Source organism: Scophthalmus maximus, chromosome 14, assembly GCF_022379125.1.
Source record: "Scophthalmus maximus strain ysfricsl-2021 chromosome 14, ASM2237912v1, whole genome shotgun sequence".
In the NCBI taxonomy this organism is placed as follows: Eukaryota; Metazoa; Chordata; class Actinopteri; order Pleuronectiformes; family Scophthalmidae; genus Scophthalmus; species Scophthalmus maximus.
The window spans coordinates 15797081-15812823 of record NC_061528.1 but is presented as its reverse complement, the minus strand read 5'-3'; the positions used below and the strand labels follow the sequence as shown (position 1 = coordinate 15812823).

Below are 15743 nucleotides of genomic sequence, written 5' to 3'. Positions count from 1 at the left end.
ACCTGTTTTATTTCTCTCATGTAATTCCCCTGTCACTGTGAGTTGACTGATCTCCTACAGCCACAGCATCGTTAAGTACATACTGCAGCTAGGTCCAGTCTAACAATATTGTCAGCGCATATATGGTCGGTTGGCTGCTGTTGTGCAGAATAACCAGAAAGAGGATTTGAGTGCACACAAAGAGAAACGCGGTCAGTCGTTCAAATAGGGCTTAATTTTGTCCCATTTTCATCATCCGAAATAGATATTTTTGTAAGGTTAATTTTTTTTAAACCCTATTTCTTTCTTGTTGTCTTTCTTTCTTGTTGTCTTTTAAGTTGTAGTATGTTGTAGTGTTTTTGTCAAAAAAGTAACAATATGACGATGGAATAAAGATTATTTCTGGCACAAAGCCTTAATCAAGGAGAATTTTATTATTGATTTCAAATGGCACTTAATTCTGCCGAGTTGTCTTCCACTGCTGTTTATTTTAACTAAATAGCAATTAAATATTTTCTTACTATATTTCTGTGTGAGTGAATGTTTTCTTCAAATAATACAGACGGTTGTACATTTTAAAGTTTACCACGCAGTTCACATTTTTTTTTACTCTTGTTGACATTTAGACAGCACGTTAATAAGTAATAAGAAAGTATTTTGAACCTTGACTAAGCTCGACAGCACACTATTAATTTCATCTTTAATAACCTGGTGATTGTAATGGCCTATGATTGCTTGACATTTAATACAAAACCTTTCAATTTGTTGATGGTGTGGAGCTCAAATCAATATTATAAGTCATACACCAAAAAATATTGTCCTTTGTAAACCTTTCTTCCTTAAAAACAATGCGTCCTGTGTAGCTAGAGACAGCTGGATTCACTCTCCAAAATCCACACGATACACTTGACTCACAAACTGTATACACGTATCCAGAGCACCACTCTAATATAGTGTTCTGTTTAAGCTGTTAAACATGTGCTTACTCTCTCGTTGGCAATGGAAGAGCTGCTTCACTGCTCAAAATACAATCATAGCTGCCTCAGTTATTGCTTGGTGCTTACTATTCCATTTCATCCTACTGTACGCTCTGATTCCGAGTTTTCCCCCAGTAGGGAAGTTTGTTGCCCTCAGATCTCTCCTCTCTCTTTGTGCTAAGCTTTCAAGTTTGCTCTCGGGGAAAAATTGATCGATGTTCTGTCTCAACTGTCTAATATCAACTCTTGTTTCGTGTGAGTTGTCTAAATGAACTGCGATTTTCTCGATTTGCTTCTGCAGTTTGTAAAAAATACAGTTGGATTTTAACACTATTCTTTCACTGACCAAATCAGGATTACATATAAAAATGCAAGGAGCCTACTTTTCAACTGCAAATCTGCAAGTCATATATGGTATGACAGCTAACTCTGACCAATGGTGTGATTGAAGGTCTGTTGGCTTGTTATTGTGTTGTTGTGAGCAAAGGGCTGACAATGACACAAAGGGGAACAAACACTTTGTCACACATTCTACAGCTTGACATGGAATGGACAAGCTCAAGGAAAGAGGTACCATCGCCATCTATCAAACTTTCAAAAGAAGGGGTCAACAATTAAGTAATTGTGTATGGATCCAACCCAAAGTATTTGAAAAAAACTCAAAAGTTCTTCGGGTTCTGTTTCATTTTTGATATTCTGTTTTAAAGAGAATATCGTATTTTACCAATATTGATCAAAATACATCAGATATATTTTCCAATGACATAGTTGTCATCTTGAGTCCTAGCCACAATGTGGGCTGAACCTTAAGTACCCCGTACAAGCACATGGTTAGTAGTTACTGGTCTAGACTAAGGTCTTTGGTTTCGTTTGCATGTTCCTTCTCCGGTATGTTCTCAATAAGTGGCTAAAATCTATGACCTGAGCCTCAGTCTGCACTCATTTCAAGTAGTCGTCCACATATATGTTGCTCATAATAGTGTCCACAGATTTTTCTGCATAATGGACAAGCTGTGATCTTTCGCAAGTCATTTCAGGGCAAAGCTAGCATAACTAGCTGAAGGCGTTTCACCAAACAGGTGCAGTAACCTTCTGTACTCCTTTGGGTCCTCTTCAGTGTCAGCATTAGGCAAACACAACAAAAATGAACACAAGCTTGAGTCATCTGGTGCAACCATAACTTGATGGTACATTATTTTGTTATCTGTCACACCTGCATGCGGGTCTTGTAAGAAATGTAAAAGCTCTCCCAATAATATAATGATGTGAGTAAGATTGGCCCCACAAGCAGCTCTTGGCTCAGGAGGTTCGTTAAACTATGGAACAGTAAAACGCAAGATAAATCTTGCTCCACTCCATGATGTAGTAAATACCAGGCCTTGCCATTTTCCTGGGCCATCTGGTTTCGTGGTACATCCTTTGCATGGTCCTTTTTGATAATGTCTCAAAGGATATCGCTGATGAAATCCTGAGGTAATTTGGGGGCTTTTCTGAAACTTTTGCCAGTGGGCGATTGTTGGACAAGGTTTTCTTGGGATTTTGAGATTGTAATGGTCCCAAATCACTCAGGTGAACATGATGTACTTATTTTCATGTGTGTTGTTTTATTCATTCAGCCATGTTCACCACTGACATTTTACCGCAGAACCATAGTCATTAGGAAGTCCATTAACCACACATCATAGCCTTTTTGAACAACATGATGTCCATCACCTCTAATGCTAATAACCTCACACAGCTCCATTACTTCAAGTGCTCACATCAAATCAGAAGTCCAATATCGTCATTAATGTGGGTCAGATTAACCTCTTTTAAGTACTTGGGCGGTTGTGGCACAGGAGGTGGAGTCGGTTGTCTACTAACCTTAAGGCCGGCGGTTCGATCCCAGCTTTTCCCTAGTCCACATGCCCATGTGGTCTTGTGCAAGACACTTAACCCTGAATTGCCTCTGTCGGCTCTTCTGGCAGAACGTGTATGAGTGAGCGCTGTAAATAGCAACGCTGTACTGTATGAATGTGTGTAATTGGGTGAATGTGACTTGTCCTGTTAAGCACTTTGAGTGGTCAATAAGCCTATAAAAAGTTCTATATAAATATAGTCCATCAACTATTTACTACTATTCCTTCAGAACTTTTGATGTTTTTTTTCAAACAGGTATTTTCTTTTCAACACGACATGTGTGTGTGTGCGTGTACCAGGAACCGCACAGAGGTCTCTGATACACACAAATATTTACGAGCTGGCTTGGAGAGTTGGGGGTATCTTTTGCACCCTGTATCTCTCCACCAACGTCTGCAGAGAGAGAAGTCTCCCTCACGTGAGCTTGCATCTCCTGAATCGTGTCCCTGGCACTTCAGTCACTCGATTTATACAAGTCCCCAGACAGGCATCCCATCACAGCCAAGGCAGCTGCCTTTTTCTACCTCAGTCATTGTCTCTTTTATGTCCCTTCATTTCTTTTGATAATGTATCACAGACTAGATTTCTCTGTTCCGATGAAAGATGGATTAAGTGAGAGAACCGGGTGTCCAAGAAGGCTGCTTTAGTGAAAATCCCTCCATTCGCTACTCTCTTCAGGGAAGCACATTTTCTAATTTGTCACCATCCTGTCTATGAAAATAATGAAATAAATTTTCACCTGTATCATTTCACTTTTAAAGTCACTTATATTGATCTTTCTAATTTTGCATAGCTGGGAGCACGGAGGAGGTTTTCAAGAAGAATTGTCTGTGTGTGTATAAAATAACTAGACTGGGTGGGTATATTGCTTCGGGAGATTCTCCAGATGATTAGGTTTTGGAGTTGATCGGTTGTGGTGTGAGTTTTGGGGAGACGCCCTTACAGGGCAGCTGCTGTCTGCTACCAAGTTTCTGATTAATTTGCCTCCCTGCCGAAGTTCTCCCGGTGTAGTCGATGGTCAGTCTGACTGTGACAGGTGGGTCATTGTGTTTGAGAGAAAGAGAGTGAGAGGGGCAAAGACTCAACTTACAAACTTGGAGATCTTTTATGTTGTCTAAAAATACTGTATCATTATGAAAATGTATCTATATAACACGGTATGCATTGCCAATCCGGTGCTTTTCTGCTTTTCTTTTGCGGTGATGCAGTAATCATTTTTACTATACGTTATGAAGTGATGGCATAAATGTGATATTGCAAAAACTGCATCAGCCCTACTTTCTCTTGTTTTGCATCGTTACTGGCATTAGAACGTGGCCCCATTAATACATGATTACAGTTTATCATTTATTGCTATTAATGATATGTCAATAAGCACAACTTGTCAGATGCAACGTGTTTGCCTTCTGTTGATAATACACTGATTGAATGCATGGGGATTTTTATTTTTAGAATTACAGGTTTCTTGTGAGAACACCGGCTGAAAAGAAGCAAAAAAAAAAAAAAAAGCAATTACCGGCCCCTCATTTTCTTTGGCTAACACAAAGCATGATGGGATTTTGCAATAACAATCTATGACTTTGACTCCTAATACAAAAAAAAATAATACAGCAAACAATGAAATACACTTTTGTTTTATTTTCTTACGATGAACCCCTTTGAAAAATAAACACTGTCAAACACAAACCTTCCCTCCCACATGCCATTTCTGAACAACATTAAATTCTTGCTTGATTAACTTTTCATAACAACATCTTAGTCACAGGGTTGAGCGAGCCTGTGATAAGTGACGCTCTTCTTCCAAAATGACTGGGCATGAATGCAGCTCTTAAATTCTGCTCCTCTAATGGAGAGGACATTTGCAGTAAATAGTCAATGCTTTCCTCTCTGCGGTGCTACTATGTGCCATTTCCTCTTAATGTGTTATACTACCTCACCGCAGGCACAGAAGATGAGGCTGCAATTTTCAACAGTAATTATTTTTTTCAGTCTTCCATCCAAATGAATCTGATGATTTGGGTGTCATTTTTTAAAGATTTGTTTCTAAATTATTACATGTTTTAAACTCAAATGATGTCACGTTGTGTCACATTTTGCTTTGGTGTCTGAGGAGTTGACGTTCCGAGTGTTGTTCACCCAGTAACACTCGTTGCGATTGACTGCCAGGCCCCACTGCACACAGACAGAAACACAAACAATATAGACCCAAACAACAGCAGACACTGGCAATCAATATTTCACGCGTCTTACTTTGTTCTTCCACAGTCTGGAAAGATATTGTCACTCATATCATTACTTTCCTTAATATGAGGAAACAATCTGGCGTCATCAAATCCTATTACAGCGGATTTTCTTCCTCAGGAGTGGTTAGAATTAAAATTTCATTGTTTGTTGGGAGATTTCTACACCCACACCCATGATGTCTCTTCCAGTATTTAAGGGCATGTCAGAAGCCTGGCAGTGCACCAGTTCTCAAATCCCTCAGCAAATTGTGCTTTGAGGGATTAACAACATTTACTGTCACATTTGAGCTGCAGGATTACATTTTTTGAAAAGTGCATGTATATGCTCATGTAGCTCTCAATTTCTCTGGGGAAGTTGTACCTTCTACACCATCCAGGCAGCTCCATGTCACATCAAAGCTGACATACTTAAGCTTCTCAGATAACTATCTAAATACTTAAATTGTGTCACTGCAATCATAGCACATCTTATAGAAATAATATTCCCCTGCCCACATTCCTTGAATGTTTGAACTCCAGAGAATATATGACCCAATTTCATCGTGGTGGAATCAATCTTGTCTTTCCTGCCACCCAGAGGATACCGACCATGGCAATAGACTTGGACAATGGGTTAAGTGTCTAATTCATGTGTGGGAATTCCACTCATTAAAGGTCCTTCTGCCAACCACGGGGCTACCTTCTGTGTTGGGTTTGCACATTCTTTTTTATTTTTGTTCAATAAATACAGGCTTTGCCTGCAAACCGATATTCTGGGGAAAGGCTGGCTATTCACAGACAAAGGCCGTAGCCGTCCCTGAAGGGAAGACATAATTAGGGTTTGTCTGTTCTTGCCCATGGTAAGGCTTCTTGTTTGTCTTGGCAGAGAAACAGTGCGACAGTCGCCATTCATACTCTGCCATCTGTTAGGCTGAGTGTGGAATGTCTGAGAAACTTCTGTTTGAGTGCTCTGTCAGATGGGTGTCTTTTTGTTTCAGTGATGCTTTGGAGAGAATTGTATATCCCAACATTTCAAATTACTAATAATTATATTTACAAATACATTGAAATATATATCTTTATATATATATATCTTTATATATATATATATATATATATTTTTTTTTTTTATGTATTTGTGGAGGTAGTATACATTTGGACTGGATTTTATTTCTCTGAGGGAGGTAGGGTGATTTTAACATAACCTGTACTGGCCAGTGATTTATTTCGCATCTAATCTCATATGTAAGTAATAATTACTCCCGCCGCACTTCTTTTCTGGGAGCTTGCTTCTCCCCCCTTCACTTAAATCCCATCTGGAACAATGTCCTTGCATTCTAAAGTTAATCCTTGACTTTGACCCATGGGATGATGTGCTTATTTTATTTTTAATTGCAGCAAACGCAGTCAACACGTGCGCTCAGAAGAACCCCTCTTGACAGACATTTTGGCTGCCATGGAAACCTAGAGTGATTGGTTCACTTCATACATGTTAATAACTGATGGAACCTCTTTTTGGCAGCAGCAACCTACCTCCAACAGAAGCTTCTGTTATAGATCGGACCTAACGTTTGTGAGTGTTCTTGAACCGTTCCTCTTTAAAGGACTACAGCTGTCTGCAGTGAACGCCTCTCAGATCATCCAACAGCATCTCTTTTCGGTTAAGATCTGTGACTGGACCTGTCCAAAAATAATCTTTTTTTCTTCAGTATGAAGTCATTCTGTAGTAGATTTAGATCACCCAACTTCTGCTGAGCTTCAACTGGTGGATAGTTACTGTGACATTATTCCATGAGATACCTGAATACATATGGGAATTCTTTTTTCCCTCCATGATGGTTAGCTGTCCAGCAAACCAGTTTCAAATCATGATCTGCATGAAAAAAACAATATATAACAATCATCTCTATTTCTTTGGGAGGTTTATTTTTCATGCTGTCATAGTATATGATGATATTCTTACTACTGTCACCATGCTGTAATTGTTTACAGAATCTGTGCTGCTCTGAATTGACTGTTGCCCCTCTAAAATGAGCTTGACCTCATGCTTTTGTGTTAGTTTAAGCACATATGTTCTGGAGGTTCACATACAGTATCTTAGCCATCTTTTTTTTTTATCCTGGCATAATGTGAAAACAGATGGAGTTAATTTTGTGCAATTGCTACAATCATTCTGTTGATAAATCTGATTATAGCAAATTACACTGCTGTAGACTGCAAATTAGCACTGGGCTTTGTGTTGTGAATACACATATGCCTCTGTGCTTCAGACTGAATAACATCGGACCGCATATTTCAGCAATTCAAACATTTTACGAATCCTAGTTTCCTACATTGTGAAAAAAGGTATTGAATGACAATGCCCAGATTGTTAACTGTGTTACATCTGTTTGTTGGGCGACTCATGAAGATTCCTGCACGTGCTCTGAACTTAAGCCGTGACTTTGCAGAAGGTGCAGTTATTGTTCTTATTGGAGGAGATAATTGAAAAAATGAATATGCTGTCTCTCAGCTGTGTGCTTAAAATTTACAATTTAATTGTATTCTTTTTTGCCGGTGTCTTTCACAGCTGTATTATGCCTCACGAGTCATCTATCAGGGATAGTTTAAAAAAATGTTTTCTTCTACTGCCTCTAATAGAGCTTATAATAATAATAAGTTAGATTATAAATGACAGAAAACAAAAAGCTTTAGCGAGTTAACCAGGGTGTATCTCTTCGCCACATAGCATATTTGCACACCATAGTGTCTACAGGCTACTACATACATTTCTCTGTTGACTCATGGCCTCGGTGGATGCACTGCATAGCTCTAGATAAATGAAAAGCATCAAGCAGGCTCAGCGGCAGATATACATTCCCTGCAGCCCTCTGTGTTTGCCAAGAGGGAAGGATGATCATCTAGCGTCTTTGAGCTGATATAAGGATTAGTTTTGAATATCTGCAGCCCAGCATGTAATCATTTTGCATACTGCTTCACAACAGGGAAGGGTGCTAGTTACCTTACCGCGCGATGAATAATGATAATACACAGGTCAGATGAGGACCACACTCACGCTTTGAGAAACAATAAACAGAGATGGCTGCAATGGCGTCAGTTTTTTGAACCACATGTCAAAGGCTGACAAAGTTTTTAACAAAGTATACTACCTCAAAATACTTAACTGGCCAACATTTTATGTGCCTAAGCCTTTTCACAGTTGTAATCATTTCTCATGGAGACATGCTAAGAAGTCAGTGTAGCACTGGGATTTACTGTAACCACATATATTAGATACACTATATTGTTCTTAATTGTAGCGCTTATCAAAATGGCAATCCTACATAAATCACCCCACTACACGCACCCTCATCCACGCAGGGTGCAAAACAATAGTAACAGGAACTGGAGAAATATCAGTGTACATTATACATAACTATATGTCACCATCACACAGCCCCTATAGTATCTATCTATATTACCTATGTCCTGTTAATTCCTGTCCCTCCACTGTATATATGAAAAATCAAACCTGACTTACACACAGATCAATATTAAGTTAGCAGAGAGGGTATATGCAGCTTTTATAACACTCCCACTGTACAGCCACCATAATAGCCAGCCAATCAGTAAACCTGTTTCTCGGAAGCCATTGTTTTTCTTGGTTTTGAGTGACACACAGTGCAGAGAAAGTCTGTTGATACTGAGCCATTCAAATGCTAATGCTTCAGAAAGATGTCAGACAGTGACAATGCATCGCACGAGGCTCTTAGTAGCAAGGTGTTATTGTGGTTATTTTCAACCTGCGCCCCCTTTTTCCCCCAGCCATGATGACGGCCGATTATATTCGCCGTTTTGTCATTTCACTCTAGAGATTTACATCGCTCCATTTTGCCACGAGTGCCGCCACCCCAATATGTCCGCCACACAGTCTCACTCCACATAAGCCACAAATAGCTAAAAACCTTTCCTCGTCCTCTGAATCGACTTGACATGAATGTTTTTCCTTTCTCAGCTTTTAGTCATATTCACAGAGAATGTACTTTGAATGCAGCATCAGATACAGCGACGTATGTGATATTTAGCTGACACTTCAAGTACCATGTAGTGTGTGGTTTTTCTGATAACTGAACTTACCCCATGTTACCCCTGTGTCTCATTGTCCAGTCTCATTGTTCGCTGCAGTAACAGTTTGTCAAGGTGCAGACACCAAAAAACATTCAATCAAAGTGATGACAGAAACTAGGACAGTAATGTTGAAAACTATTGTAGTTAGTCTTCTAATTCAGACTTTTGTCGGCCTTGTGGAAATAGCAAACTATGGCTTTTATTCTGATTTGGAGTTTTTCAAGGGGAAAGAAAGTGTTTCTAATTTACCCCTGTAAGGTAATTCCTAGTTAAACATGGGTTATTCAGAGCTGAACAATCCAAGAGAGATGCAGTTGTTTTATGTTGTGTCATAATCATTACATTGAAAATGTGAACATAATGACTGTTACTTTCATTCTCAGAGGGTGAAACTTTAATGGTGTCTTGTTAAATTGAGCTGAAAATTCATTTTAGAATTATGGGCAGAGCCAGAAAGTTACCATTCTGTGTATTGCTGAGTGCTGGTGTATTTTTGTATGCATGCTTTTCCTCTCTTCCTTTTATTTGAGCTGCACCTTACTCAGTTAACTTTCCATTCCTTGCAAACGAACTTTGCATTCTGACTCAAGATGTGCTGAGATGAGCCTTCCCATAACAACAAATATGTGTTGATACAAAAAAACAGTGGTATCTTACACTGAGCCTGAGCAGCAAACGCACGTTTGCAGGTTTGAAATTGCTCTCAAAATAAGAAATCTAATCGTAAATTTTCCCTCACATGACAACAACTCTATTTTAGTAATTTTACCCTTATTCACATACATTTATAGAATTTACTGGGAAAAAGGGCGGGTTATATTTCAATGAAATAACTGTTTTTAATTTGCATAGACAAAACATCACTGTGCGTACCAAAAGTCAAATTTGACTGGACCACATTGTATATATTTCTTTAATTTCTCTATATATTTAGTTTAAATAAGTGTTTTCTTTATAGCAGTAATATGTATTTGAGTATGGTGAAATTAAAAATGTTATCATTATAACTTGGGTTCATTATTTTATTGTCATGTCTTCTCTAGTACAGAGTCTTATTTTGCATGTTTAAACTTCACCCGGAAACTTTGGGTGAATGCTTGCACAGTAGTGGTGTAGGAAAACCTCTACTTGTCGCAATTGTATAGAATAATGAAGTAGAGAATAACCACAGAATGATTAATGTCAACAACACATCATTTAATCACATCAAAGCAATGCCTTGCTGAAATACTGTGCTTCCAGAGACTCTTTATCTTTTTTTCAGCTGCAGCTCTTTTTCTACCCCGCCAATCCTTCCCTATACCTACGTGCTAGTGAGGAGTATAAGTAAATATCAAAGTGCAGGCTCTCTCTGGTCATTGAGGACCAAAGGCTACTGGGCTTTAACCATCTAATACTTTTGTGTTTGCCTGTTCTCTATCATCCTCCCCAAAAAAGCCCTAAAAATGAAATTTCAATCATTTTCCACTCAACCCTCTGTCAGGTACAGCTCCTCTGAGCACTATATGAAAACCAAATAAACATTCAGTTCACCGTGAAGTTCCATCTCAGCCCCCCTCTGAAGCTGTTAAAGGTAGCAGGGCTATTATTCTGCACCCTGTTATAGAGGGAGATCTGTCTCACCAGAATTGGATTTAAAAGGCATTGCATTTGTAATAATGATTTTTTTTTTTTAAATCATGCCTATGCCTTTTTTGTCTCTGAATCGAACACTTCACATTTGAATGACTGGATTTTTTTGCATTGAAACTATGCATCCTAATGTTTGGCCTTTGAATTCAACCCTTCAAAATTCCAATAGCTGATTTTCCCTTTGCTTGTCATTGTTCACACATTCATAATCAAAAAAGTAATAATAAAAAATTCTAATCATACAATTTCAAACTGGTCTAAAACCTACAAAGATGTGGGTTGAGGTTCAGAACTATTTTTTAGTTTCACTGTGTAATTAATAAAATCCCTTTTGGGGAATGCCGCAGGAGCTCACCTGGCTGAGTGGGCGCCCCATGAGAACTGAGTCTTCTGCAGCAGCCCGGGTTTGGTTCAGACCTGTGGCCCTTTGCTGAATGTCATCACCCGTTCTCTCTCCCCCTTCACGCTGGACTCTCCTCTCCTATCATCAAAGGCTTAAAATTGCCCAAAAAAGAACTTTAAGAAGAAGAAAAAAACCCCCCACTGATCTTAATAGAGATAAACAACAGTAAGGAAGTGTAGCTCTGGTTATATACATTTGCCGGGAAGTTTCATGTCTAGCTCCAGCTTGTTAGTCACACGCATATTTCGTTGTTATATTCTTATTTCCCTTCACCATTAAACCGCTTTTATGATTATCAGTTGACATATTGCTCGACAACAAAACATTCTGTAAGATTTGCAGCATCCATTGCTCTCCAAACAATCCAATGGCGCCATCCATCTTAATGTGTCAGTGAGCTACTGAGAAGTCTAGATACTTTACAGGAAAAAAAAAAAGACTTCTGATAACTCTGTGTTTAAAAATTGCCTGATCCACTGACATCACATAATTCCAACTCTTCAAAATCCAAACCACAGCCGCAGTGTTTTTATTCAGAAACTAATGATAACTGAAGCTTTGATTGTGGTTCAGCTCCCACTAGGTTGTTGAATTTAAATACAGCCTGTCAAGAAATACATATTTGTCTTGCCGCAGTAGCATTTCATATAACATCTTGAACTGGTTATCACAGGAAAGACCAAGGACAATCAATGCAAGCCTTTATCTAAATTAATGTTCAACAATGGTATATCAATCTTTGTGCCGTTCAAGCCTTTGCTTTTTGAGGCTTTTTCAAATATGCCATTTATTCTGCTGAACATTCATCAAGCCATAATTAGCTGTTCTTTGTTCATTTCTGTCTCAAGATTAGTGCTAGACAGAGCACCATCGCCAATCACAACATTCAGAGAATTCATGGGAAATGACAATGTTGGCATTTCATGAGGGCTGCTACCTGTCAATCAATTTGCCAAATGACTACGACTACAAGGCACGGATGGTAATACGTTTGAATCTTTCTGCTCAGATGACTTTGACTGCTGGGTTACAATTTTAATGGCAATTATGAAACTTCAAGTTTAGTGTCATTAACACTCTACACTGACAAACAACTTTTTACTCCCCACCTGTCTGCAGTATTCAAGGTATTTCCTTCAGTTCTTTTCACCGAAAAACTCTTGTCTAACAAAACAACAGTTTCAAACTAGTGATCGTTAGCGTTGTTTTCGTCGTTGTTGTTGTTGTTGCTGCTGTTTTTTTGCCAAATGACAAGGGAGCAGTTGTGACCGAAAGAGCCAAGAAAAGAGGAAAATCAAAAAGTAATTTCCATCTCCACCTACCCTTTCATACCCTTTTTTCCTCCAATCTTGACTTTTCCCCCTTTCCCCCTGCAGAGCTCCTGTCAGCCTGCCATGAGCTCAGGTGCCGCTACGGCTGCGTCATGACGAGAAACGGCACCTTCTGTTTCTGCGCTGACGGCTTCGAGGTCGGCGAGGACGGGACGAGCTGCAGAGGTACGATTCCGTGCTGGTGGGGGCCGCCTGCCATGGAGCCCTAGATGCCTTTTCCTCCCCCCCTTCCCCGCCCCCATCTCTCCTCTTGCCCTCAGCCAGACTTCCTTCAGATGAATAAGCAGGAGGTGCTGGGTATATGAGAACCATCTGTCTGCAAGCAGGGCCTTATCTTCAGTGCATTACACCCATAACACACACACACACACACACACACACACACACACACACACACACACACACACACACACACACACACACACACACACACACATTACATACAGAGAACACAGTTTCTCCCTGTCTCTTTCTCTCCTTATTTATGCTTTTGTTATGAGCAGGGTTTCTGACAGCCAGCAAGGATGATTTTTCCTGTCTCGAGAGTTGTAGTGTCTTACTTGGACTCTTGCATGTACCTTCCACCAACGGCATCGTTCTGGAAAGAAAAGGTTTCGACAAAGTAGCAGTGGTTCCTGAATTTGATCCTTTTCCTGAATTTGACACACACACACACACACACACACACACACACACAAAAAGGCTCATTGGTTTTAAAAGTAATTATTCCTGAGGTTCCAGAGTGAGGCCTCATACATTAAGTATACTTTATGTATTTGGGTCACGTTTGAGCACACCTAATTTGTTACAAATGACTCTCTTCCTTTTTTCCTCCATAAGATCATGATGAATGTGCCATATATGGCGCATGCAGCCAAACCTGCACGAACACCTACGGGTCATACAGATGCAGCTGCACAGAGGGATACATCCTACAGCCTGACGGGATATCGTGCAGAGCCAAACAAGGTGAGCGGCACACTTGCATCGAGACCCAATCTGCATAGTATGTATTTTTTCATTTCTAATAATATTTCTAATTTTTTTATTCAACCAGAGTAGAATTCTATAGCTTATCATCGCCAAGGTGCTCACCACTGTTGGTTGGGTAAGATTAATGTGGTTTACCAGTGACCACATCGATCACCCACACAGGACTGGGCAGACGTGGTCAGGCAGGGATAATGATAAAATTAATGAGCATGAGACTTTAAGTGGAAGCAGTCTGGAGTGTTTTGTGCAGAGACAATGCCCAGCGTCAACCTGATTTATGTTAATGCCCGACGCTGGTAACAAATCTGTCCTGATGAGTAAAACAGGCCACTTAGAAATAAAACAACCAAAAGGGGTATTGTTTTGGTGGTCCGCCATCCACAAGTACAAGCTTTAACCTTGTGCAATATATACTTGTACTTAACCATAAACTGAAGCAGCTCTTTTTAGGGTGTTTTCACTATGGCATACACTGTATTGGTTGAAGATGGCTGGAGGCCCAACACACCGAGCTGTGGAGAACTCCGCCGTCGCAGCTTTTAATCAATGTGACTGGTGTCCTACCAGGAATAAACTGAATATGATTACCCATAAACTTAACTGAACCCAATGCTCACATGCATTAATATTAATTTAGCAGAGAGCGATAGTGGTGCGGCGATAACTATGGGGTTACCATTAGTTGTAAAAGCTTATGAATATAAATTGAAATAGAGCTCTCTGAGGCCAAAAGATGAGGAGCAGTAGGGTATGAAAAACATATTAATGTGCCGAGTGTAAGATTGAAGTTAAAACTCTACAGCGCAGATTTTTGGAGGCGTGTCGGGGATTTAATCTTGATTTAATCTCTTCTCATTTGGCTCAGACTAAAGAGAGAGGTATACTTTTTTTGTTCTATTGTACAGTTGTTTGTAAATCTGACTCCACTGATGGTTTTCATGTCTTCTTTATCATGTGCTTCACTGAATCATGTCAGGTGTCACATTACATACCATAGAGGTTGGGATAATTTTATGTTGCATTAATCTGACTCTTGCAGAATGTATTTAATGACACTCATTGTGTGAATATCCAAATAGCAGACCCACCACAGCTCTCTTTAAGAACAAGGCTGTATTTTTGATTCAAACAATTTCCATGTAAAGAGTAGAAATGTCTGACTAGACTGTCTCACTCAGTCCCAAGCCCCCTTTATTCCTATTCAAAATCTAAAGCTTTTAAAAATAGGTCCTGAATATTATTTCATTTTAAGTAGAGATAATTTCTTAACCAGCTAGGGACGGTAGCTTTTTGGTAAATATTTTATTTTTCAAAGAGTAGTAGATACTGCATTTACTGGGGACTATTTGTAGCTGCAGATTGATACACAGAGTATTCATGGCAGTGGATGATGTCCAAAAAATGTGCCCACATTCAATGTAAAAATGTAGTACCAGTTAATCTGGTGTAAAGGTTTTGGACAACAGCGGAGGTCGATTACAAAAGAACAATAAGCTACATCAGAACAGCTTTTATATTTTTTTGCCACCGTTGACACTCCTGCCACATGTCCCTGCAGGGGGGACTTGGAAAAAGTCTGCTACCTGAGTTGATGTTAATATTCCTTGTTTTGTAATTTCAAATCGCATAACTCTGAAAACCACTTTTGTTTGATTGCTCTGTTGCTGTTCAGTTAAATTAGACCTAGTCCTTCTGTATTGTTTTCCCTTTCTGTGAGTCTGCATGGTTTAATCATGGCATACTTGTTGTTTTTCTGTTTTTCCTTTTCCATGGTTTTGTGTTCCTCAAAAGTATTTTGGCTTTTATTGAAGTCGGTATTTAGAAATGATTTCCCCTCTATTCACTGAGGTCTCGTTAGTCTCTTGATGTAATAAAAATTGTCCTTTTGAAACAAAGAAAGAAAACAATTCTTCCATATTTCCCACTCCAGATCCTGGTGACAGCCGTGCAGTGCTTCTCATTGGTGGCCCAGATCGTATTGTCATCACCCATCTGAACGGGACAGGCCTCAAGCCCATGCGGTCTTTGAGTGCAAATGGAACTCTGGCGCTGGATTTCCAGCACAAGCAGGAGAGTGTGTGCTGGGTCCTGTCGACGGAGTCCTCTGGGCAGCTCCGTTGTGCTGAAATGAGGAATCTGCGAGGATTCACACGGGAACAGGAAATAAAAACACAACAAAGTTTGCAACGTATGTTTTCGG

General features: G+C 39.6%; 1 protein-coding gene across 1 annotated transcript in view; it reads left to right on the top strand.

The window, feature by feature from the left end:
• The window catches only part of lrp1bb (low density lipoprotein receptor-related protein 1Bb), a 222588-nt gene that overhangs the window by 81474 nt on the left and 125371 nt on the right, over positions 1–15743 (top strand). Inside the window, exons 4-6 of the mRNA XM_047337429.1 lie at positions 12596–12715; positions 13391–13519; positions 15474–15731. Coding sequence (XP_047193385.1) covers positions 12596–12715; positions 13391–13519; positions 15474–15731 — 507 coding nt within the window. The remainder of the gene's footprint in view (positions 1–12595; positions 12716–13390; positions 13520–15473; positions 15732–15743) is intronic.